Raw genomic sequence first — 23,107 nt, forward strand, 5'->3', positions numbered from 1 at the left:
CTTTCTTTTCTCTAGTTTGCCTTAGTGACAGAGCTGTAAATGGGATATTCTGATTCAGGCACCTACCACTGCCATAGCAAAGTTATTGTTTTCATTTTCTTTAATAACTCTAAGAAAGGCAGGAAGAACAAACTTTCATTGTTAATATCACAACATGTAGGGGACGCAAATGTCCTTATATAATAACGAAAGACACCTCCTCGTGTGATGGTGAACAAAGAGGCTTTATTTCAAAATCGGCGCGGTTTTATCCTTTAACACCATGTGACTTCTTTAACCAATGTGGTTACCTATGTCGGCGTATGCTCCCCTGGGCTCCTCTGCCCCAGCACGTACCCTGTGCCTTGGACACGCCTCCCACAACAACATCCATGTATTGTGTGACAATACTGTAGGTTTCATATATTAAAACTGAATTAGTTGGAAGTTTTCACTGTGACCAGCAACGAAAAAATGCAGCTTATTTTTCCCATTAATGAAAACATTCCTGAGGAACACACTTTTGAAACTGCAGCCAGATATGCTGCAAGTGCAGAAGTCCACTTAGCATCTGAAACAACAGAAACAAGAAAAAGTTAGTTTGTGATATAGTGTAGACAAGAGATGACAGAAACTGCTTTCTGCTAGAAGGCTACATATAACTTATGAGAGTAGCTGCCATGACAATTGCCTTTAGCAGCTGGTACAGGAATTCTGTTGTACTCTCCAATAGAAACGTGGTCATACCTCTGCTCCAGATCTCAACCACAGTCAGCTAGGGTTGCAGCCCATGCTTTGAATTCAGCCTGTAAAGAACTGTCATTATCTGAAGAACTGTGACACCCACCACTGCTCAGCACAGTGAGGCAGTATAAGCACACAATACACAAACACAGCACCAAAACATTATGTTTGGTAATAGACAGTTGGTTCTGAGAGTAAATAAAGTGGATAAGGCAGGAGCCAATGACTGGTACAAACAGTCACGTATGACATTTTCTGTTTGACATATTGCTCTTAACTAAGCACGCTATCTCAATATCACCAATGTACTTTCCTTTCTTGTCAGAAAAACTATACAGTACTTCTCATTAATTCTAAAAGCTTGAATACAAAACTGGAAACCTTATATACCAGAAAATTGCACTGAAATATCTACAGTGTTCAAACTGTAAACAGCTAGCAGTATTGAGATCTACCTTCCTTTTTGCATTGGATAACAGGTACGAGGGTGGCCTTCCAGGAAGCACATATTGAAAACAAAGACAAGGACAACAGAGTGAGAAGAAAAAGTCAGACAGGTAACAATGCCTTTAAGGTAGGGAGGGTCTGGAGGGAGGAAGAAGACAGGAGACACATGAATTTATTTTAGCAGAGATGGCTAAACTTTAACACAAAGAGGGGCAGGTGTGACTTCATCATCCAAAACAAGCACAACACTTAATTTGACTTTGCATTTTGAATGACATTCCTCTTGTTTTGCACAAGTGGATTATTCCTGTCTTTTGAACATTAAGGACTCCTATCCTTTTACATGGCAAGGCAAAAACTTCAAAGGAAGTTTCCCAACTCATTGTAGGAGAAATAGTCCCATAAAACTATACAAAATGTTTACAGTCAGAAATGAAGCTTGGTCAGTTTCCTACTAACAAGTGATTCTTTCTGAAAATAACTAAAGATCCAGCAATGTAGGTTCCACGCAGACAAAAGCTTTTGCTGTTACAGTTCTAAATGATCTGCAATTCCCAAAACTCTCAGAAAATAAACCCAAAGGTGATTCACTGTGTTATAATTTGATCAGGTTCTCTTCTGAGTGGGGAGGGAAAGTTGAGAAGAAGGAAGGCAACACAGGAATTTATGTGTTTCTAAAATGTATAAAATAACACCTAAAACCCCTCATGCCTCAAGTGTGAAAAACCTCAAGATTCCCTCTCCTTCACCTCCCTCCATTTTTACCTTACTTAGCAAATTACCTCATTTTCCTTGAAGTCTCTGTAGGTATATTAATATAATATAAAGAGACTCGACTCGGCAGGTAGGTGGCAAGCAGCCAAATCTGTTTATTTCAAAGAAAAGTCCTCCGTATAACCCCTAAGGAGGGCATGTGACCGCCTGACCAAGGACAGCACAGCACACACTGCCCATGTGCCTCTGTGGGCTGTCTAGGAACTCCAACTCCCATGATGCACCCCTTGCATCCCTGGGACACTTCCTACAGTCTCGAAGGTGCTTCTCAGTTTTGGGATGGATTAGTAAGGGAATACTGACGGTCTCTTACAGCAATTCTCAATGGTCTAACAGACATTGTTCAGAGAAAGAAACGCCTCTGAAGAAAGATACTGACAGGCCAATTGAAAAAATGGCCACCAATTTTACATTCTTTGCCAGCACATCAACACTGTGCAGACTGCTCCTCTCATTTATCCTCTTACCCCTGCCAGAATTTTAATTCTTCTAATTTCACAGGAAAACAACCTAGCCCAACTCAAACAACCAAAGGACAAAAAAACAAACAAACAAACCAAAAAGCACAAACAAAACTCAAAACCAACCAAACAAAAAAAAACAGACAAAAAACAAACAAGAGAGGAGAAAAGGGTGGCCAGTAAAAAGAACATAAACCCTAATCAAATAGTTTCTGATACTCTATAGCCTCATCAAGATGTATATTTTTCTTTTGAAGTGACTGGACAGCTTCCACCAAAGTTTAAGTGAAAACCTTAATATATTTGCATACATTTTTAAAAACAGAAAGTAAAAAAAAAAAGATGAATCAAAATTAAGACCAACATTAAATATACTATACAACAGGTTTGCAGTATTTGACTACTCTGTGAAAAGGTTGATGAGTAATCAGAAGTGTTAATGAATAAGTTTGCCTGCAGGTTCAAAACTATTAGTAATTATTAACACTAACATGACAAAAAAATTGAATCACCATATGTTATAATAGTTTTGTTAATGAAATATTTTAAAATACTTCTTTCTTTTTATTTATTTTGAAAAATATACAGGTCTTTTAATCTCATGTTCGCATAAAATTGGTTTTTTTTTTCCCTCCACACCTGAACCTTTAGGAGAAAATCTTTCATTGCTCTACACTCCAGATTCTTGCGCACTGAATATATATTTGAGTTTTCAGATTGGCAGAGTCAGAAGGGACTGTATTCAAACAATAATTCTTTATTTAAATTTATTCAACTGATTTCCTCCAAGAAAAGACTGAGAGTCTCCTACATCTTCCTTTTAAAAATCAGGTAAGTACTTGAAATAGTATAATAATGAGACTTTTTTTTGTTGTTATATGTTTCCTGACAAATTTTGCCACTCTGGATTACCAGTACAGAACACACGGGATATTGCAGAATGAAAATGATGCATAAGTGTTTTAAATCAAGACAGAAATATTCGAAAGTTTATTTCAATATTATCATCATAAGAAACAAACTGTTGGTTTTGCTCTGACAAGTCATCTCCTCCTCTCAGTTTTCCATTATAATTCCCGATAAAAGACACACCATTTAACTTTAAAATTTAACTTCCAATAGTCCCCCAAGGGAAATGTAACTTAAATGCTTCCTAATACACAGTCTGCAAGTTTACACGTGTTATCTATTCAAACGTTTCTTCAATTGTTCTAGATGCCTTGTATCAGCATCCTGGAGGACTAACACAGTACTTTTAGACTCAAATGGATCAAACTCAATAGTCATCAAACAACAGAGGTCTATCAGTTGTTTTTGACATTTCTTTAAACCATCCCTAAGCTTTAGACGTAAAGCTGGATCCTTTTTCAGCCTATTCATTTCAGCCACCGAAAAGCCAATCAAACTTGTTAGAATATCATCAGCAAAATCTACTTCAAGATAAGCAGAACCATCAGAAATTTTTGCCTTTATACCCCAGGACCCATTGCTGTTTGTGAGGTTTCCAGTGAGAGTAACAATAAAACACTTAACTTTCAGAATTGTAACAGTTTCTGGTTTTTTTGCAAGGAGAAGAGAAATATATGTGAAAGGTGAAGAATTTAAATCTAAATGTGGCTCTACTGCTCTGCAAGGAAAGGTCTGTGAATCATGCTTCTGCTGAACTGCTTCTGGATCTGTTTTTGAGAAAAATACAGGATCACCATTTAACACACTGCAGTCAGAAGTCTGCTGGGATTTACATCTCCTTTCATCTAAGTCTGTATCATTCTGCCCTTCTTCAGGAGGATTTTCCAAAGAAAAATCTGAAGAACTGCAGGTCTGATGTACGCTTCTGAGCTGCAAAAAGCTATTCATGCTATTTCCACCTTCATCAAATATTGTTTTTCCAAAATTCTTTTCCTTGCTGATAGCTTCCATAGGTTTATCTCTTTCACTCACATCACTTTTTTCACACATGCCATTTAAAGACAAATTGCATGATCTTCTAGGTGTATGTGGAAGTCTTTCAGTAATTAAACCTGTGTTTCTGTTCATGACCACTGGTGTCACTTCATCTATTTGCATCTCTTCTTCCAGAGGAAAGTCATCTTCTAAAGGAAAGTCATTTAAAAAGCCATCAGCATATTCTGTGGGAGGTGAAACTTGTTCAACTGAATGAGGAAAAGGGCTTCCAGATTTCTCTATCAAAACATTTCCATTGTGTACAGTCAGTGAACCTGAGGCTGTACTAAAATTGTTGCTTTTGCTGCAATATCCGCTTTCTAAAGATGTTCCATTGTTTAAAGTAAATTCATTATTTTCATCAAGACCGGCTAAAAGCTCTTCATCTGAAGGGCCAAGAGATTGTTCTGATTCATCCACAGGCCTGGAAAAAATCTGTTCATGACCAGCTTGTCCAACAGAATTACAGTTTTCAGTTTCTCCAATTAATCTAGCAAGGACTCTTTCCTGAGAATAATCCTCAAGAAGAGCGTCCACTTCACCCCCCAACAGTTTCACATTTTCAGGTTTAAGCAGAAGGACTCCAAGACGATATGCAATATTACCCTGTACAGTGATTTTTGTTCCAGGAGGAAGATTACTGCACAGGACAGGCACTGGTTGATATTCCATGCCCTGAATTTGGTGTATTCCATCAGTTAGTTGTAGCATCAGCATTCGAGTAGGCTTTGCTTCCCAGGGCTTCTGAAATGCCTGAGTACTGGCTGTTACTTCTTCATTTACGGTGCTTTTCCCTCTTAGCTTCTGCAACTGAGAATATGCTGGCTGGCTAACATCAACCAGTGAATCAATCTGTATGGAGTAGAAGCCTGACAACTCTCCTTTGGGAGCATTCAAGATGCAGTCAGGCAAAATGGGATATTCCAAGTCTCTTAGATCAGTAAGAAGCCATTGCTCAAATACTTGCTTGTTAATCTGAGCTTGACTTAAATTACTACCACTATTTTCCTCCTGGATCCAATTAATACATGCTTCCAGCCATGTCAAAGGAACTTTAATATGCCATGTGGATGAAAGCCAGGTTTCCACTCTTGCTGCAATGTTAGATGTAGACATTTTCTTTTATAGTAATAGTGAATTCCCTAAAACAGAATCCAAAAAGACATATTTACTCTTCTGACAAAAGCTGAAATTATGACAAGTCTCATGCTCATGTTATATAGAAATTTTAAATTCAAAACATTCTACAGACACTAAAACTCACATGCATTTCCAATATTTAATACTTCAATCAGCTTAAAAATTATGTGCAATTAGCTGGAAGTGTGTGCAAAATATCAGGGAAGGACGGAGATTTATATAAGCAACCGTGCTTAGCGACTTCTTTTCTGTTGATTTAATTAGAAACATACAACTGAAACTGATTTCTTGTGGATGGAAAGTGGATAAAAAACCCAAACCAAAAGAAAGTTGTTTAATATATATTCTGTACTTTTTACTGCTTCAGTTCTGTGGGTGTTGCTGTTAACACTGTTTACTTTAGAAATTGACCTGAATCCCACTTCACCAGCACTGTTATGAACAGAAGTAAGAGACACTACAGAACCAAGCTGGGGTTTATTAGAACTTGTATAGAGGGGTGACTTTCAGTCTGCAACTGGATGAAAGCTTTTACCCTACAACAGAAAGCTAGCTCGAAACATTGTTATCCAGAGATTCCATCCAGGGTTTGGCTGCAACACTACCAAGTCTTGGTAACTATCATATTAGAGACATAAGTGGCTAATAAGCTCTAGCTTTTTGTTAGTTCAGGAAGTAGCTAAGCACAAACAGAACAGAAGTATTTCAGTTGGAAGGGATTTAGAACAATCATCTAGTCCAATGACCTGATCAATTCAGGGCTGTTCAAAAGTTAAAACACATTATTAAGGATGTTGTCCAGATGCATCTTAAACACTGATAGGTTTGGGGCATCAGCCACCTCTCCAGGAAGCCTGTTCCTATATTTGAGAACCCTCTTGCAGTCACAGAATCACTCAGGTTGGAAAAGATCTCCAAGATCGTTATGTCTTACCCTTGACCAAACACCATCATGTCAACTAGATCACGGTACTAAGTCATTTCTTGAACACTCCTAGGGATGGTGATGCCATCACCTCCCTGGGCAGGCTGTTCCAATGTTTAAATACCCTTACAGTGAAAAAATTCTTCCTGATGTCCAACCTGAACCTCCCTTGGTACAGCTTGAGGCTGTGTCCTCAAAGAGACTGATCCCCACCTTGCTACAACCTCCTTTCAGGTAGTTGTGGAGAGCAATAAGGTCTCCCCTTGGCCTCCTTTTCTCCAGCCCTGCTCCCTCAGCCGCTTCTTTACTCTCTGGACCTTTCACCAACTTCTTTGCCCTTGGTAAAGAAATTATGCCTACTGTCAAGTCTGAACCTCCCCTGATGTTTGAAACATTCCCAGGTGTCCTGTCACCGATTCCCAGGAAAAGACCAGCACCTCCCTCTCCACATCTCTCCTCAGGAAGCTGTACAGAGCAATGAGGTCACCCCTCAGCCCCTTCTCTCCAAACTACACAACCCTGTGCCCTCCTGTGGACCATTCAAGGACCTTCACGTCCTTCTCAAACTGTGGGGCCCAGCGCTGCACACAGGACTCAGGGTGAGGCCACACCACGGCTGAGTACAGCGGGATGATCCGCTTTTGGCAGCTGCTGATGCTGTGCCTGATGCACCCCAGGATGGGGTTTGCCCTCCTGGCTGCCCGAGCACACTGCTGACTCACACTGAGCTGCTGCCCACCAGCACCCCCAGATCCCTCTGTAGGGTGTAGTGGCTGCTCTCCAGATACTCTCCCAGTTTATACTCGTGTCCAGCGGTACTCCATCCCAGGGGCAGAATCTGGTATTTGTTCTTGTTGACTTTAGTGCCACTGACAATTGCCCAGTGCTCCAATCTACGCAGATGCCTCTGCAAAGCTCTTGTCCCTCGAAAGAGTCAACAGGGTCTTCCAATTTGGTATCAACAGCGCACCTGCAGTGCATTTAACTCCTGCATCCAGATCACTGATACAAACATTAAAAAGATATAAGGCTGCCTAACTGTTCCTGGATCATGTTCAATCTCTTAGAAAGGGCGATCGAGGAGCTCAGCAGACCACACAGAAAACAAGCAGTATCGTAAGAATATTTAAGGAGCACCAGGTTTGGTTGGTTTTTTGCACAAGCTTTCAGCAGGTGACAGGGGGGAGGGAGGGAGAGGAGCAGAGGCGGGAGGAGGTGGTGGGGTCGCCCCCCACAGCCCCCGGCGCGGAGCTCCCAACTCACCGTTCCCGGGGCTCCTCGGAGGCCTGCGCGCCACACAAACGCCGCGCGCACTGACAGCCAATGGCAGGAGGGCATCCAATCATCGCGAGAGTTTCGCTGTCGCCGGCGCCGTGCGGCGCGCACAAGGCGGGGTTTTGGCAGCCGCCATTTTCTCGCTCTCCGGCAGTCGCCGCTCCCGTTCTCCTGGGCCGCCCTCCGCTGCCCGCGCCGCTGACAGCGCGGCTCCCGCCGCTCAGGTAGGAGAACCTGGCCGGCCGCGGCGCGAGTCTGACGGCACCGCCTTCCCCCGGGCTCGTCTCGCCCTGTCCCTCACGGAGGGCGGGGCGAGGCGGGGCGCCGCCCGCCCTCGGTGACGGGCAGCGGCCTCATCCAATGGGGCGGCGGCGGCGCCGCTCGAGAAGGGCGGCGGAGCCAATCGCAGGTGGTGTGCGCGTCGGCGGCCGCGGTTGCTGTCTTTTCTCTCCCGTGCGCGGAGGGGCCGGCGGCAGGCGCAGGTATGCGTACCCGCGGCGCAGTGTGGCCGAGGCCGGCGAGGAGGAAGAGAGGGCGGGAGGAGAGTGCAGGCCGATCCGGGCCTCTCTTAGGCCGTCAGAGCTGCCGCCGGGTCCCGCTCGGCGCCGCTGCGTGACACAGCGGTGCGGGAGGGCCTGGGGCCACTGTCGCGGGCCTCAGCCCCCGGGGCCGCCGCGGTCTCGAGGCTCCCGTGAGCTCCAAAGGGGATGGCGGTGCAGCGGGGTGAGGTCTGCGTGGAAGAGAGCGGGGTGTCGCCATCTCGGCATGATTCCCTCGTGCCCCGCGGGGACAGCGGGCAGCTCGGCCGTGGGCGCTGCCGCCCGGCCAGCGCGCGTTCCGCAGCGCCAGCGGGTGCGCTTCAAGGGCGGGGGAGCGGCCGCCGCCCTCCCGTGCCCGCCCTTGCTGCGTCTGTGCCCGGGGCGAGCTGCTGTGGCGGATTATGGCGGGCGCAGGGAGTGCGCTCTGGGCCGCGCTTAGCCGCGGAGGCCCATTTGAGGCCACCCCGGGTGGCGGCCGCGCCGCTGTCGGGGGCGGGCGGAGCTCCCGCGCTGGCGGGGCTACCGCGCTCCGTCGTGCCTCGGGCAGCCGGACGCCTCCTTTGTGTCCGCCCGGGTAGAACCGGCTGACTCTCCCCGCGGCCGCGTGGTGGTGGCGGCGGCGACCCTTCCGCTGCCGGCTCCGCCTCGCCGTGGCCGGGCGGGTGGGCGGGCGCCATTTCGGAGGGCGCCATTTCTGCTTCTTCGCGGGTGCTCTGCGGCGCCGCTGCTCCCGCCGCGCTCCTTGCTGCGCCGGGCGGGCGGCTGGAGGCGCAGGGAAAGGGAGGGAAGACGGAGGGAGGGAGGCAGGCAGGCATGTGGCAAGAGTCGCTGCGTCCTGGAGGGAGCGGGACTGAGGCGCGCTGGCGTTTCCCAGCTCTTAGGTCTGTGGTCGCTGGTCCCGCTTCTCGTGGCCGCTTTAGCGTTTCGGTGTTTTTAAGAAGCTCTACTCAATTAGTGATTTTAACGTCCTCGATTTACCTAGCTGAGCGAGGCTGGAGAGCACCTGACGTATAGGCAGGTTTGACTAGGGGAGACTTAGCCGTGAATTGTAACTGTAACTGATATTACAGTTCGCCCCCTGCAGCCCTGAAATTCTTGGGATAGTTGGAAATAGATTAACCAGGGTCCGAGAAGGCTATTACACCGTTACTGGTCGTTCCCTGCTCTTCGTACGCGTAGCGGCACAGATTTTGGCAATGTATGCCTGAGATGCCGGTGTCGTTAACTCTGCGTGCCCGTTAGCTCGTTTCAATTGCCTGGGAAGGCAGTGCATGCTGTTAGCTCCTACAGGCGGGGCACCAGTTACACAGCTGTCTGAGAGTGTGTTTATAAAGTTACAATCACGTTTTGGTTTTGTTTTTTTCTGTTGGTAACACAATGAGTGCCTGCCACTTGTTGCGGCAATTGAAATTAGTGCAATATGAAGGGAAACATATGATGATTTTGCTGCATTGCCTGTAAATCACATTTCTTAAGATAATAAGTTGCAAAATTATTTATTTTGTCTGCACTTCTCTCTAATGTGATTTATTAGCATTCCAAGATAAACTTAAAAATAGCAGGTTGCAATCTATTTAAGAAAATCATAGTGAGATTCAGTTGCTTTTGGAGTTCTTGTGTGTGCACAGAGGATTATATGACGATTATACGCAGAGGATGGTATTTCTAAAAAGAGATTTTTTTTTTAGCGTAGCTAGAAGTTGTAACTTGTATTTTGTTCATCAGTTATACTTGATTGGCAGGCATGCTCAAATGCTTGCTAGTATGTTCGTAGAAAATCTGTAAAAGTAATCCTGACAATTACCATAATAGGGGCTTATTTTCAAGTTTAAATTGTGTATACCTGAACAACAGGAGCAGATTCACTCCTTTTATGAAGTGAAACTAAGGCACGTTTATCATATAACATGTTAAAAATAAGAGCTGAATGCAGTTCACTTTAAATTTCTCAAAATAATTTTTAGTAAATGTGTTACTTAAAACTATTGTGTGCCCAAAAACTGTAATTCAGACAGTAAGAGTTTATGTAAGTCTACAGACTTGACTTTTATCTCCTCTTAGTGGTGCGTTTATCTTGGGTATGCTTTTTCTTTTATAAAGAAAAGATTTGTGACAGCTTAGGTCAAATCTCTGTGTTTTGGTTGTAGTGAGAATCAGAGCTGTTACGTGAGGAGACTCGCAACTGAAATATGCTGTTTTCATAGGCTCTTGAAGCAATAGGCTGTTGGATTTTGATCCCGCCCAGAATACCTGAGTTTTTCTCTGCAAGGATATATAATAGCGGTAAGTTCTAGCAGCAGGCATTTATTTTTGTTACTGTTTTTGCTTTAGCATGATGTACATTTTGCCTTTTGACAGACTAGATGTACCATCTTTTTTATTTTTCAACAGGTTTTGCTTGCCCACATAAGAAAAAAAGGCAATGGAGACTGAACAACAGGAAGAGACCTTTACCAACACAGAGACAAATGGTAAATGTTTTAAAGGACTATTTCTTTTTAGAAAGAACCTCTTTAAAATATTGTTAATAATGTTGTAATGATTTAACTTTACCATGTGTTTGTATCAGCAGTAGTTTTGCATTCTGTATTAAATATTTTTGGTCTTAATTAGAATGTGGCATTACATATTTTTTGAAGCATAAAGACGTAATCTTTCTGTTGGCATCTTTTAGACATGAGATAAGTAACTGAAAGTTATGACTAAGGATTAAAAAGTATTTCAAAGCTGTGTGGAGAATGTGAACATGTAAGAATATCCGCTGTATCCATTTTTTTGTTTATTGCAGTTGGTACATGCAGGAATACCAGTATGAGAAATACTCGAAAGCGCTTCATGCAGAATTTCTTGGGAATAATTACCAAGGAAGCTAGGACATCACTGTTGCTGATTTGTGCCAGTTTTTCCCAAACAGTATCTGAAGTGCTACTTTACTGTTATTCCACCAGTATTTTAGTGTTGGACAAACTACATTGTAGCTTTATACCTGAAAGGTTTTCCCCAATTATAAATTATAATTATATATTGTAAATTATAAATAAATATGAAGTAGGTGCTGCTTTAAAAAACGTGTCATGAACTTCTCAACAACATTCTCATTTAAGCCGAAGTTCATAGATCTTTTAAATGCATTTTTAGTAATTAGCCAGTAAGGAAGCTGATGAAGTAAAGACTTTTTTCCATGCTATGGAAGCTCAGAACAGGCTTTTGTAATTGGTTTTGGACCAGTATGAAAGAATGTATTAGTAGTGCAGAGCATGAATTTGGCATGTATTCCATTTTATTGCAACTTAGAAAGTTAAATAAGTGTTTATGTTTCCCCCCTATGGACCTCTCTACAGGCAAACGTCCTGCAGAAGATATGGAGGAAGAGCAGGCCTTCAAAAGATCTCGAAACACAGATGAAATGGTTGAACTGCGCATCTTGCTGCAGAGCAAAGTACGCTTTCTTGTTGTTACCATTTTTGCATGTAGCATTGTTCAAGATGATGACAGAGTGTATGTTGCAATAGAAGTTTAGAAAGCATATATGCTTAATTTAAAATGAGATAACTTATTGGAATAACTTTCAATGTGTATGAGTGGTAGTTGCAAGAGTATTGCAATGGAATTGTCCACAGGGGTTCTTTTAAAAAGGTAAGTCCTGAAGATCAATATGGGGGTTTTTTTTAAGGATTTATTTGCTGAAGAAGTAGAGCAACAGAAATCATAAGGTCTGCATTTGAGTAGAATGTTGTTATTTTGAGGGAAATGACTGTCTGTGAGTCTTTGGAAGAGAAACTGTTTAGGGAATTTTGAGCTAATTATTTTAAATTAAATATGACATATGAAAATGTAGGATTTTAGTAACCTTCCTGAACAGATCTACTGAACTTGTTCAACTGTGTCAGCAGGAAGAAATGTGAGAGTAATACTTCAAGGTTTGCAGGGATTTTGTTGACAAGTGTAAATAGTTAAAAGTTGCTATATATGAGTTTCCTCTGTTGTTTACACTTGCTCCAGGATCACTTGTCATTTCTGAAGTATCTCAGTCTTTTGTGTTGGCATGGAAGAATGTTGCCTTAATTCCATGTGCCATTTCTGACCAACAGTTGATTTACATGGAGTACCATGAAATGTTTTGCATGCTTTTAGCATAAGTATGATCTGTGTAATAAAAGCAATATTTTATATGTAATCCTTGAGAGAACCTGGTAAAAATTTAGTTTTGCAATTACTGTTCTTCACTATGTGCCACTTTATTCCTGATAGCTTGAATGAAGTAGGTGGCTGTTAACATTCACTTTAACCTTTTTCAGAATATAGTGCTCTGAGAAATTAATTGCATTACAGAGGCATAAACCAAAATTAGCCCTTGGAATTATCAAATATTGGGAGCACAAAAGTGAAATTTGCAAAGGTACTTCTTAAAAAAGAAAAAATACAAAATTATCAATTAAATCAAGCAAATCATTGACCTATATTACATTCATATGGTATTTTTTGCAAGGGATACAATCTATGAGATAAGTTTAGCATGGGCAGAATTGCCTAGAAACTTCGTTTGTAATTGAAATATTAGTGGCAAAACTGAGTATTTTTGTTTCTGCTGTTTGGTGGTAGTAAGAGCTTTTAGTCATCATTTTTTTTAAGATGGATAAACTGTATCCGTTTGTTTCAATTTGATTTGAAGCTTTCTAAAGGAGTGCTTGCCTGCCCTCACATCTTGGGCCAGCAGGGTAATGCAAAAATAGATTTACCCTTTTTAGTCTTGAGTTCAAAAATGTAGTCTGTGCTGTGCTGTCATAACTTAACTTCTTGAAAACTATTTTCCAGAATGCTGGAGCTGTGATTGGAAAAGGTGGCAAAAATATTAAAGCACTTCGTACAGATGTGAGTATATATGAGTTTGAACTAATTTAACACCAGTTCTTTCAGAGCACTACATCGAAAGCTTGATTGCGTGCATTTCTAGAAATGGGAGCAGTTCAACTCCGTAGGCATCAATAATCAAGTTACAAGCCATTCGTATTGAGTGTTAGAGTAGATAACTTAGTTCTTCAATTTCTATTGCAATTAAAACCCAGCCTGACTCGTGGGATGAGAGGTTTATATTAAATCTCTTCACTTTTTAATAGGATTCTGCTGAATTACACACTTCAAGCAAGTTAACATCCTAATTAAAAATGTTGACAAAGCTTAAACCCCTTAATAGCACCATTTCCCGTATGTGTGAATCAATTATAGTACTGCTGAAACCACTGCAGGTGGCTGGCTTAACCCAGTGATAGAGGACTTGTCTAACTTCCTTAAAAAGAGCAATATGACATCATCCATCTGTTCCTTAACAGCTTGCACATGAAGAACAAAAACATTAAGGTTTCTTTCTTTAAATATGGGTATAAAACACTAAGGGAAAATTCGATTCTGTTACTTGGAAGCATTTTTAAATGGTCATGACTTACTGCTCGTTCACACTTTACAGTGGGTTAACTCTTGTGATTAGGCACATGCTGAGCGTTAACGTTGTGTATTTATAAAACTTGGCAACTCTTCTTAAATTCCATTTGTACCTCCTGTTCTTAACATCAACTGCAATTTCAACAATTTTTCCTATCAAGACTCTGTTCAACATAAGATTTGGCAACTTATCATTACAAATCAGTTTCAACTAAGTTCAGCAACTACCGCAACTGAATTGAGGTTTTAGTTGAAATGGTCAGGAATCAGACATATACTCACTAACTTTGGCAGATAGTTGTTCTTTTTTCTTCTCTTTTAGGGTTTTTTATCGGTTTTTTTCTTTCTTTCCTTTTTTTTTTTTTCTCTTGGAGTAAATCAGTGTGTCACCTAAGTCCAGATAATTTAGATTGATCTGGAATACAAACTTTCCCGATTTGCCCAAGGTTCTAGTACTATCAGTCTCGACAGGTTTTGTGTCTACCCTCATGAGCCAGCCTGCTACTGAAACGTCATTTGTTAAAAGTAAAAAGTAGTTTAGTCAGATCAAGTGACTCATTTTTAAGGTCCATACTGTTAAGCCACAGTCGGTGTAGCAATCCGTTATTGTGTTAGTCTTCAGAACAACTTAAGCTTGTTTCATTAATTGAGAGTAATGAGTATAGTTTGTATTAAATTAAAATTTATTGCTTTTCCCCCTTTTCCCTCTCCTTGTTTTTTTGGCCATATATCTCCGTTGCCCATGTACTGGATCGACTTGCCCCTGCGTTGCCCACCATGACGTTGGCCCATCCGCCCCTGAACGCCCATGTGAAAACCCTGGTTGGCTATGCCCAAAAATGTGCTCGTTGCCAAACGGGTACCATACTTGACAACTTCTGATTGAATACCCATGCCCAATGCCAACATCCACGAACGCCAATGACCAATGCAGTACAATGCCAGTGTTTCAGTCCCAGACAGCAGTGGCCCCGAGCGGTATGTCCCAACAGTTTATGCCTCACTGCCTGATTAGAAAGAGAGAAATGTATTTTATTACCTGCCTTTGATATAATTAAATAGTATCCCCTTATAGACGGTGTATTGTTTTTTTTTCAAGTTTTCTGTCTTATTTTCCCCATTAAGTCTTTTTGTCACTGAACTTTTACGTGAGTTGCCCACCCAAACAATCCACTAATTTTATTTCAATGGAAGGAGCACAGCTTCAAGTGTTGCATATTTGCTGCATTGTAAATCAAATTGGTTCAAAATAGTCTTTCGCTCTGTCTTTGTGGCCCACCTTGCTCCCCTCAACATTGCCTGTTCATAATTATTTCTGATGAAATGCTAATTCCGGTTCGCTTTCCTTCACTTCTCATTTGTTTTGTCTTTTTTGTCCTGCATTCGTATTTGTTTTCTTGGAGAGCCCATTAGTAATCTGATTTCATAACCTTATTCCAGATACAACGTTCACCACTTGCATATCCTCCCTTTTAATATGAGAAGGTGTGCCAGCATAATGTAAAGTGAAGGTATCCTGATTAGTGGTGGCGGGGAACATGAGTATTCACTTCTACTTTCAGTTCTGCATCAATTTCTTGCCCACTTAATCTGAGCCCTTCCAAAAGCCCATTCTGTCTTTCTCTCTCTGCAAGACCTACCTAATCTTAAATTTCTCATGCGTATATACTGGGCATAAACAAAGATGCATGTGTTATAAATTGAGCAAACAGGTTTACTTAAAACGGGGAGTCTTAATTGTAAACTCTTCTTTGTAGTGTATCTTGTTAAAATTTTGTCTGTGATGATTTAAAAAATTTACTTCTGCTTTTTCTTTTCTACCTACTCCATCTTGTCTGGCATTGTGGCTTTCAACAGCATTTTGAGTATAAGTGCAGATATAGAGACAATTGGAGAAATCTTGAAGAAGATTATCCCTACTTTAGAAGAGGTATGTCTCTTAATATTTTGTTTTAAAGGTAAAAGATTAGCTTTTGAACAAGATGGTTCTGAATGACTTTCTGCTTTTAACATACAGGAAATTAAAAAAATAAATGCCAGAGGCCTTTTAAGGAAGGGTTATGGCTCACACTACATGTTGACGTTTTTTTGGTGGAGGACAATCTGTCACTGTTTATTAAATTAACATTTTGAACAGCCTTCCCCCTTTCAAAAAATTAAGTGTTGCACAGTTCAGTACCTTGTTAAGTCTTTGTTGCAAGTTGTGCAGTATAAGGTAATAAATAATGTAATAAGTAATGTAATAAATAAGGAAAACTGATACTTCAGCTAGAGGAGTGGTGCATAAGTAGTTGTGATCTTATCAAAGGAAATACAGGTTTACAATTCAGCAATAAGTCATACCATTGTTTGAAGAAAAGAAACTTAAAATGCCAAGTATTTAAAACTTATTTCTATTTTATTTTTTCTCTATATGCATCTTTCATACAGTATCAACACTACAAAGGCAGCGACTTTGACTGTGAATTAAGACTTCTCATTCACCAGAGTTTGGCAGGAGGAATTATTGGTGTCAAGGGTGCTAAAATTAAAGAACTCAGAGAGGTACTTGCTTCCTGCTCTTAGATTTGTCTTTTGTTTAATAAATCATGTTTTCTGTTCATAAGAGGCCAGTGTAAGTATCTTCTGTGCAGTAATTCCTACTGAACGTACTGTGTACGTGCTTCTGATGTTCTGAGATGGAGCTGTACGTTGCAACTTCCTTGCAGACCCTCAGAAGGAGTAGTGGTGACAGAGCCTAGGACTTGATTATACAGTATATGTGGTAGAATACTGTTTTTAAAGGGAGGATTTTTACTCTGTTTTATTAAAATTTTATTCATCACTCCTTTTAGAATGAACTTCTGCATAGTCTAGAATTATTTGTGTCATTGGACATAAAAAATGGTCTAGGGCGAAAGCATCTCCATGGTAGATGTCTGAATATTACTGTAGAAGAGCTTTATTTTTGGTTTTGTTATTTTTTTTTTAATTATTCTTACTGCTAGAAGACCATTGTTTTCTTTCAGTGAAGGAATAAGATTTAAAAAGGGTAATGGTCTCTGTGAGCTGAAAACACGTTTTCCTTTTTGGCATTGTATCAGAGGCCATTGCAGGTCTGTGCATGGGTTGAGAAAGGCTAGATAACTAGACATAATCCTGGCAACATTGCTGTCTTAGCATCCAGAGCATGTTTTCTTCATTTGAGGGTTAATACAGCCTGTAAGCTCACAATGGCTATATGGTCCTTTTTCTAATATTTAATTAAATAACGGTGTAAATTAGTCATAATGGAAATAAAAGAAAATTGAACTTTTTTCCATCTTCATACAAAATTTATGTTACCACTGATCTTTAAAAGATGTCATCTTCAAATTTGTTGTGATAACTCAGAAGCAAGCATGCAATTTTAAGTAGCTTGGAATTTAATTTTATTTTGGATTTTTTTCTTTTAAAATGTTTTAGTGGGTTTATAAAGTTGTTTAAAATATATTTGACAAGCTTGAATTTTTTTCTTCTACAGAACACTCAGACCACCATTAAGCTCTTTCAAGAATGTTGTCCTCATTCTACTGACAGAGTGGTGCTTATTGGTGGAAAACCTGATAGGGTTGTTGAGTGCATCAAGATTATCTTGGATCTTATCTCTGAGGTAATATTTATTAAATTTATTTTATTCTTTCATTGGCATTCATGAATCTTAGATATAAAACAATGTCTTGCAGTTTGTTTTGAATTCAGTATGTCCTACTTTCCCAAGAGCAAAGTGATCGTCAGGAACTTTTGAAACTGTTTCTATTGTTTAAAATTGGGGTGCACCTTATGGGGGAGGAAAGCAATTTTTGGTACTAGTGGGCTGTTATTCATGCTTTGCATATCATTAAAATGAAAAAATTGAAGAGGAAGGAAGACAAAGTTTATAAGCTATGGATAAGTAACAGTAGTTTCTCTGTCACACATCAGCATTTTCTTTCTTAGTAACCTTGTAAAATCAAAACCATATTCCAAATGCATGAATTCATACTTACATATTTGCTGTATTAATTAAGTATGCCAGTTGTAATTGTCCTAATTGATTTGGGGGGATTGTTTTGTTTGTTTGTATTAGTCTCCAATTAAAGGACGGGCCCAGCCTTATGATCCCAATTTCTATGATGAAACATATGACTACGGTGGCTTCACAATGATGTTTGATGATAGAAGGGGACGTCCAGTGGGCTTTCCGATGCGTGGAAGGGGAGGCTTTGATCGAATGCCTCCTGGTCGTGGTGGACGACCTATGCCTCCCTCGAGAAGAGATTATGATGATATGAGCCCTCGCAGAGGACCTCCACCACCTCCACCGGGTCGTGGTGGTAGAGGTGGCAGCAGAGCTCGTAATCTTCCTCTTCCTCCTCCACCACCTCCTCGTGGCGGGTGAGTTGTTGCATAAATGCATTATACAAAAACTGATGTTGTATATATTTTCCTGAATCATATTCATATTTCCGGTGTTTTTTCCATGCTTCCACGTTGTTAGTGATTATGCAGGATTGAATGTGTATTAGACAAGAGTATTTTGAAAAGTACTGCAGTTTAATTACCTACTGCACCATAGTAAGTTGCCAGGATTGTAGCTGGTACTTCTGTAACTTCTGTCATTCAGTACTTGGTTAGCGTAGTTTGATGTGAACCATCAGTGTGAAAATTTAGATTAGAATAAACAAGCTGGTTCATAATACAGATAACGTAATTAACGTGCTGCTGCTTTTTTCATTTTAGAGATCTGATGTCCTATGACCGAAGGGGCAGACCAGGAGATCGCTATGATGGCATGGTACGAGTTTAAAATTGGCCTTGTTCTGTTCTGTAACCACAGCTAGCGTGCTGTCTGAAGATATTGTTGATGAACATATGCTCCTCAATGTGAATATGCATGGTTCTGATGGTAAAATCAAAATGTTTTGTCCATACAAATAGTCCTCCTGTGGAGGAGTATATGGGGTGTAAGTGGTATTCAAGACCTATTTTCTTTTGTTTCCTTTCTGCCATCAAAAATGATACAGAAAGTTTGACTGTGCTAACCCCTGCAGGTTTTTTTGCACTGGCCGTCTTTCAGGTTTTTTAATCAGGATGACAGAAATAGAATTAGGAGATTTTTCAACTACAGAAAACATGTCAGAACAATGAGTTATACAAACATTCTTAACACTAAATATTAGAAAACATGAGCATAGATACTATAATGCAGATTAGAGAATGTTATCTGAGAAGAGCTGTAGTTGATCTGGAAGGTGATTGCTCTTTTGAATCAATTCTTGTCTGTTTTCTGGTAATTCCAGATGTCTTGGAGGTAGGACCACTGCTGAGTTGCATCCTAAATTAATAATTGCTGAGAGAGAAAATAATCTCTCATATTATATGGAGATTCAAAGCAAGGGATTACAGATAATCTTCTATGTTGCTTCTGAACTGTGTCTTCCCAGCACTTATCTGCTGTTTTGAGGAAGGATTCCTCTTTCCTCAGAAGAAAAACTGGGAGGTTATCCTGGTTTTAGTTGGGATAGTTACTTTCTTCTCGTAGCTGGTACGTTGCTGTGTTTCAAATTCAGTATGAGAATAATGTTGGTAATACACTGGTGTTTTAGTTGTTCCTAAGTATTGTTTATGCTAAGTCAAGGACTTGTTCAATCCCTCATGCTTTGCCGGTGAGTATGTACACAAAAAGCCGGGAGGGAGCATGGCCAGGACAGGTGACCTGAACTGGCCAAAGAGGTCTGGCAGTGGTCATTGGGTGGTGGGCAGTTGTATTGTGTGCTACTAGGTTTTTTTTATCTTGGGGTTTGGCTCCCCTTTAGATTATTATTTACTGTTATTGTTATCTCCTACCTTGTTTCAATTAGTAAATTGTTGTTATAGTTTTGATTCACTCCCCAGTTCCTCGGTGATGAGGGTTGGGTGGGTGGTGTGAGCAAGAGGCTTTATGGTGTTAGTTGCCAGCTGGGCTTAAACCACAACAGAGTGAATCTCTGTAGTAAAAAACCTTCTCTTCTCCTTGGACTTTGTCTGACACCTTCTTTAAGATGACAGGTGACATAATATGATTTTTTTTTTCTTTTAAATGAAGCTAAGAAGTGGAAAAGAGCTTTGAAAAGAGCTACCTAAATGTGCTTTTACACATGTCCTGCCTGGGAGTAAGAGTACTGGAACTAAAAATTGCAACAATGTCATGTGCTTACTAGAAACAATGAAAGATTTCCACACAGTTACAAAAAAAAAAAAAAAGTGTTACCCCTGTTACATGTTAAGAAACAGGAAGAATTGGTTGGAAGAATCAGGTTTTGTGTTCTTTTGTTTGCAGCTAATAAAGCCAGTGCTAGAGTACATAAACTGAGCAGCCTGTCCATCTTCAGGCATCTGGTTAAACACAATCTTACTTAGCTAGACTCTGGGGCAGTGGTGTGTTCTATTTTTATTCCATTCCAGCTAGAATAGAAAATCCATTTTGACCTAGGTTTAGCCTGTCAGGTTAACCTTCACTTTGTTGATGTGAGTTTCTACAAGCAAGTAGAGTCATTTCAGTTAGGGTTTTTTTGTGCAAAAAAAGCACTTTTATTTGCTTTTCATAGTGAAGCTGCTTGTGACTTTGACTCCTTTATGACCAAGTATCATAGCCTAGTTAAAGGGAGCACTGCTTCCCAGCAAAGATTGTATTTAATTTCCAGTTTTAGTTAATCATGACTCTAGTATCCTAAACTGTGGAAGCAGAAAGGAGGTCTTCAGGTTGATTGTTAAGCTGCAGCTGCAAGTGTCGTGCCAGAAATGTAAGGTTTTCCTGTGCTACCCTTTGTTTCATATAGCAACCGTTCTCTAGCTAAAGTTTTAAACTAGAGTAAATCAATGTTGTTGTGATTTGTGATCTAAGTAATGATGGGAAAAGCTGCTCTTAGAGAGCAAAAGTGCTATTTCACATGGATCCTATTTTACATAGATGCAATAAAAGGTAAGAATAGAGGAACATCTCAAAAGTCCTATAGCAATTGAATGTACAGAAACTTTTTTTGCCAGTTCTCTTTTCCATAAAGGCAGAAAGATTGAATGGTTGATGACTCGTCAGGTGGATTGTGAGTCCAGTTTAAGACTGGATGCTGAGCTGTGAGTGTTCTGGAATTTCAGAAAGATAACAGGATTGACTGTGTTTTAAAGATTGAGATGAGAAAAAACAATTTGCATTTTAAAAGATAGGTTAATTTCTCTTGCCAACGTAGAGTCACTCACTTAAGATGATGTCTGTTAGCCTGACTTACAGTTGTAATATAATTATGCACTGCTGTTAAAAACATTCATTTGGCTTATAGTCTGCTCTGAAGCTTTTTCCCAAAGTACAGATTTGTACTGTTTCTCTGCAAATGGAACTATATGTTTCAGTGTGTAGGTACTCCAGATCAAATGCCTGTGGACCATAAGGGCTGTTGTCAGCTGAAAAATCCTAAATTTCCTATATTTCTTTTTTAACACATTCATTCTTTGTGGTGTCTCAGATACAGAAATGCACTCAGATACCACTTGGATGGGTAGAAAATAGTGAACAAGCACGTGAAGTCCATTTATCTCAGTTACTACAATGTTCAAAGTACTAAAAATTTTAAAATCTGAGTTAATGTAGATTTAAATCAGAATGTCTCCTGTTAAGTGGACTGTCTCTTCACACTGTTGTGAGTGTCTTCGGACTTGTGATGTGCTTTTGCTCCTTCAAATGCTTCCTGGTTCTTGATTTTTTTTTTTTTTTTAAACTTATATATATATATGTGTCTTGATGTATAAACACTTGAATAAAGACACATAAGTTTTAGAAAATATGAAACAATTCCCAGGTTTAAGAGATGTGACATTAACAGACATGTAAAAAATTAGTAAAGGAAGAATGTATGCCAACTGTACTATTTATTCATGCAGATCCTGGAAGGAAGTAACAAAATTCCACTCTTAGGTCACTCATAAAACCCAGAAAAAGTTAGGACAAAAGAATTTTACATCAGTTAGGACTGCATGCGTTTTCTTTCACTTGATGTAAAAGTGAAGCTCTTTGTGTTACCCAGCCCGTCTATCATCTGGTTTGTATTCTAGTACTAGTAGTGACCAGCACAAATGAGTCTGCAGCAAAAAATATTTTGTTATTTATGTTAAGACACCCTGTTTCAGAAACTTGTTTTAGAGTGCACAAATGAACATCAATTGCTGAAACTGTAAAATTCTGAAAGAAAGAAATGCTAGATATCATGTTCTAGAAACATAACTAAATTTCTAATATAGTTAGTCAGCAGTAGATTCTTAGTCTGCTTGGCTGTATGAGGTATATGGAAATGAATTGGTAGAACAGGAGAAACAGTGTCCTTCCTGCTTGACCTCTGTTGGCATAATCACTTGGAGTTATTTGTGTCAATCTTACTAAGCCTTCATTTTCCAACAGATGGCAGAAATAAAAGGTTTTTCTAATGCATGGCAAAGTATTTTTATATGTAATAGCACTTGAAGTTTTTTTTAAAAGGCAGAAAAAAAGGCTTGTTCAAGCTTTACCTTGCCATTAGCTCTCTGACCTTCTTTGCTAGAGGAGAAATCTGTTAATACAACAGAAAGAAGGTGAAACCATGAGTGTGGCCACTTACAGTTCCCTCAAAATAAAATTAAAAGGGAATGAGTCTTGAGAGTGGTCTAACTCAGAACATTTCAAGTCTTTGCTATGGTGTTAAGGTGTCTTTGTACTAGTATGCATTGTATTTGCTTGCCAAGTTCACTAAAACTCTGTATGACCTGGGCTTCCTTTCTTCCTCCTTTTATGTTGTGTCTGGAAGATGATGCAGTGTCATGTGGATGCTTGTGATGACATGCAGCCACCAGAGTTGGTGAGTGTGTTCAACCTATTTTCTGAAAATTGCTTTGTCGAACAAGTTAAGTGATTGGGTGAATTTCTTAAGAGATCTTGAGTGTAGTCTGTCACAACTTGCATCTATTAAACACTTGATAAAGCTGTTCTTTGGACTCAGAATTTATTGTCAGTCCTAATAGTGTGTCCTTTGACGAGAGGTAATGTTAATAGAAATGTGGAATTGTGCAGTAGCGTGCTTTTCTGCATGCTACTGCATGCAGTACCTCTTTTTTGCCTCTTTTACACCCTTTTTTCATTTTGTAAATGGTAACTTTTCCATAACTGTTGCATTGTAGATGCATACACTTAGGATATATATTTTGTGTTAATTTCATAACGTTGCTATTTTTTTTAATTTCAAACAGCAAATATTAAAAGTAGCTTATTACTTATATTTTTGGATAAACTACAATGCTTTTTTTATGAATGTATTTGAAAATATACCATTCAATCAGATAGGTTTTGGGGAAGAAAGTTATAGAATCATAGAATGATTTTCCTTGGAAGGGACCTTAAAAATCATCTAGTTCCAACCTGCTTGCCGTGGGCAGAGAAC

General features: G+C 40.0%; 2 protein-coding genes across 11 annotated transcripts in view; one reads left to right on the forward strand and one right to left on the reverse strand.

Annotated features, from left to right (window-relative positions):
* On the reverse strand, positions 1-7,816 carry RMI1 (RecQ mediated genome instability 1). Of its 4 annotated transcripts, none has more exons than XM_051801431.1 (2): positions 7,552-7,571; positions 1-5,491 (listed from the first exon to the last, which is right to left on the reverse strand). In XM_051801431.1, exon 2 carries the CDS (start codon positions 5,463-5,465, stop codon positions 3,588-3,590), a length of 1,878 nt encoding a protein of 625 aa, XP_051657391.1. In that variant the 5' UTR covers positions 5,466-5,491; positions 7,552-7,571; the 3' UTR covers positions 1-3,587. The 4 variants fall into 4 exon arrangements, with proteins under 4 accessions (XP_051657391.1, XP_051657390.1, XP_051657389.1 ...); XM_051801430.1 differs by lacking the exon at positions 7,552-7,571 and adding an exon at positions 7,137-7,156; XM_051801429.1 differs by lacking the exon at positions 7,552-7,571 and adding an exon at positions 5,614-5,864.
* HNRNPK (heterogeneous nuclear ribonucleoprotein K) overlaps positions 7,781-23,107 on the forward strand; it is a 20,754-nt gene continuing 5,427 nt past the window's right edge. For 2 of the 7 annotated variants that reach the window (XM_051801482.1, XM_051801483.1), the window contains exons 1-12: positions 8,090-8,171; positions 10,376-10,511; positions 10,620-10,699; positions 11,570-11,667; positions 13,044-13,100; positions 14,602-14,645; positions 15,525-15,597; positions 16,098-16,211; positions 17,170-17,298; positions 17,755-18,062; positions 18,408-18,462; positions 22,478-22,528. In XM_051801482.1, coding sequence (XP_051657442.1) covers positions 10,651-10,699; positions 11,570-11,667; positions 13,044-13,100; positions 14,602-14,645; positions 15,525-15,597; positions 16,098-16,211; positions 17,170-17,298; positions 17,755-18,062; positions 18,408-18,462; positions 22,478-22,528 — 978 coding nt within the window. In that variant the 5' untranslated portion in view covers positions 8,090-8,171; positions 10,376-10,511; positions 10,620-10,650. Of the gene's footprint in view, positions 7,914-8,066; positions 8,172-10,375; positions 10,512-10,619; positions 10,700-11,556; positions 11,668-13,043; positions 13,101-14,601; positions 14,646-15,524; positions 15,598-16,097; positions 16,212-17,169; positions 17,299-17,754; positions 18,063-18,407; positions 18,463-22,477; positions 22,529-23,107 lie in introns of those variants that run through there. The other 5 variants (XM_051801477.1, XM_051801481.1, XM_051801480.1 and 2 more) reach the window with 4 other exon arrangements.

The sequence above is a fragment of the Manacus candei genome, unplaced genomic scaffold (assembly GCF_025592945.1).
Source record: "Manacus candei isolate 608988 ecotype Guabito, Panama unplaced genomic scaffold, ASM2559294v1 h1tg000051l, whole genome shotgun sequence".
Lineage (NCBI taxonomy): Eukaryota > Metazoa > Chordata > Aves > Passeriformes > Pipridae > Manacus > Manacus candei.

What these genes read in the sequence shown, in the direction of transcription:
- RMI1 (XM_051801431.1), bottom strand. Translation starts at nt 5,465, where the DNA reads ATGTCTACATCTAACATTGCAGCAAGAGTGGAAACCTGGCTTTCATCC.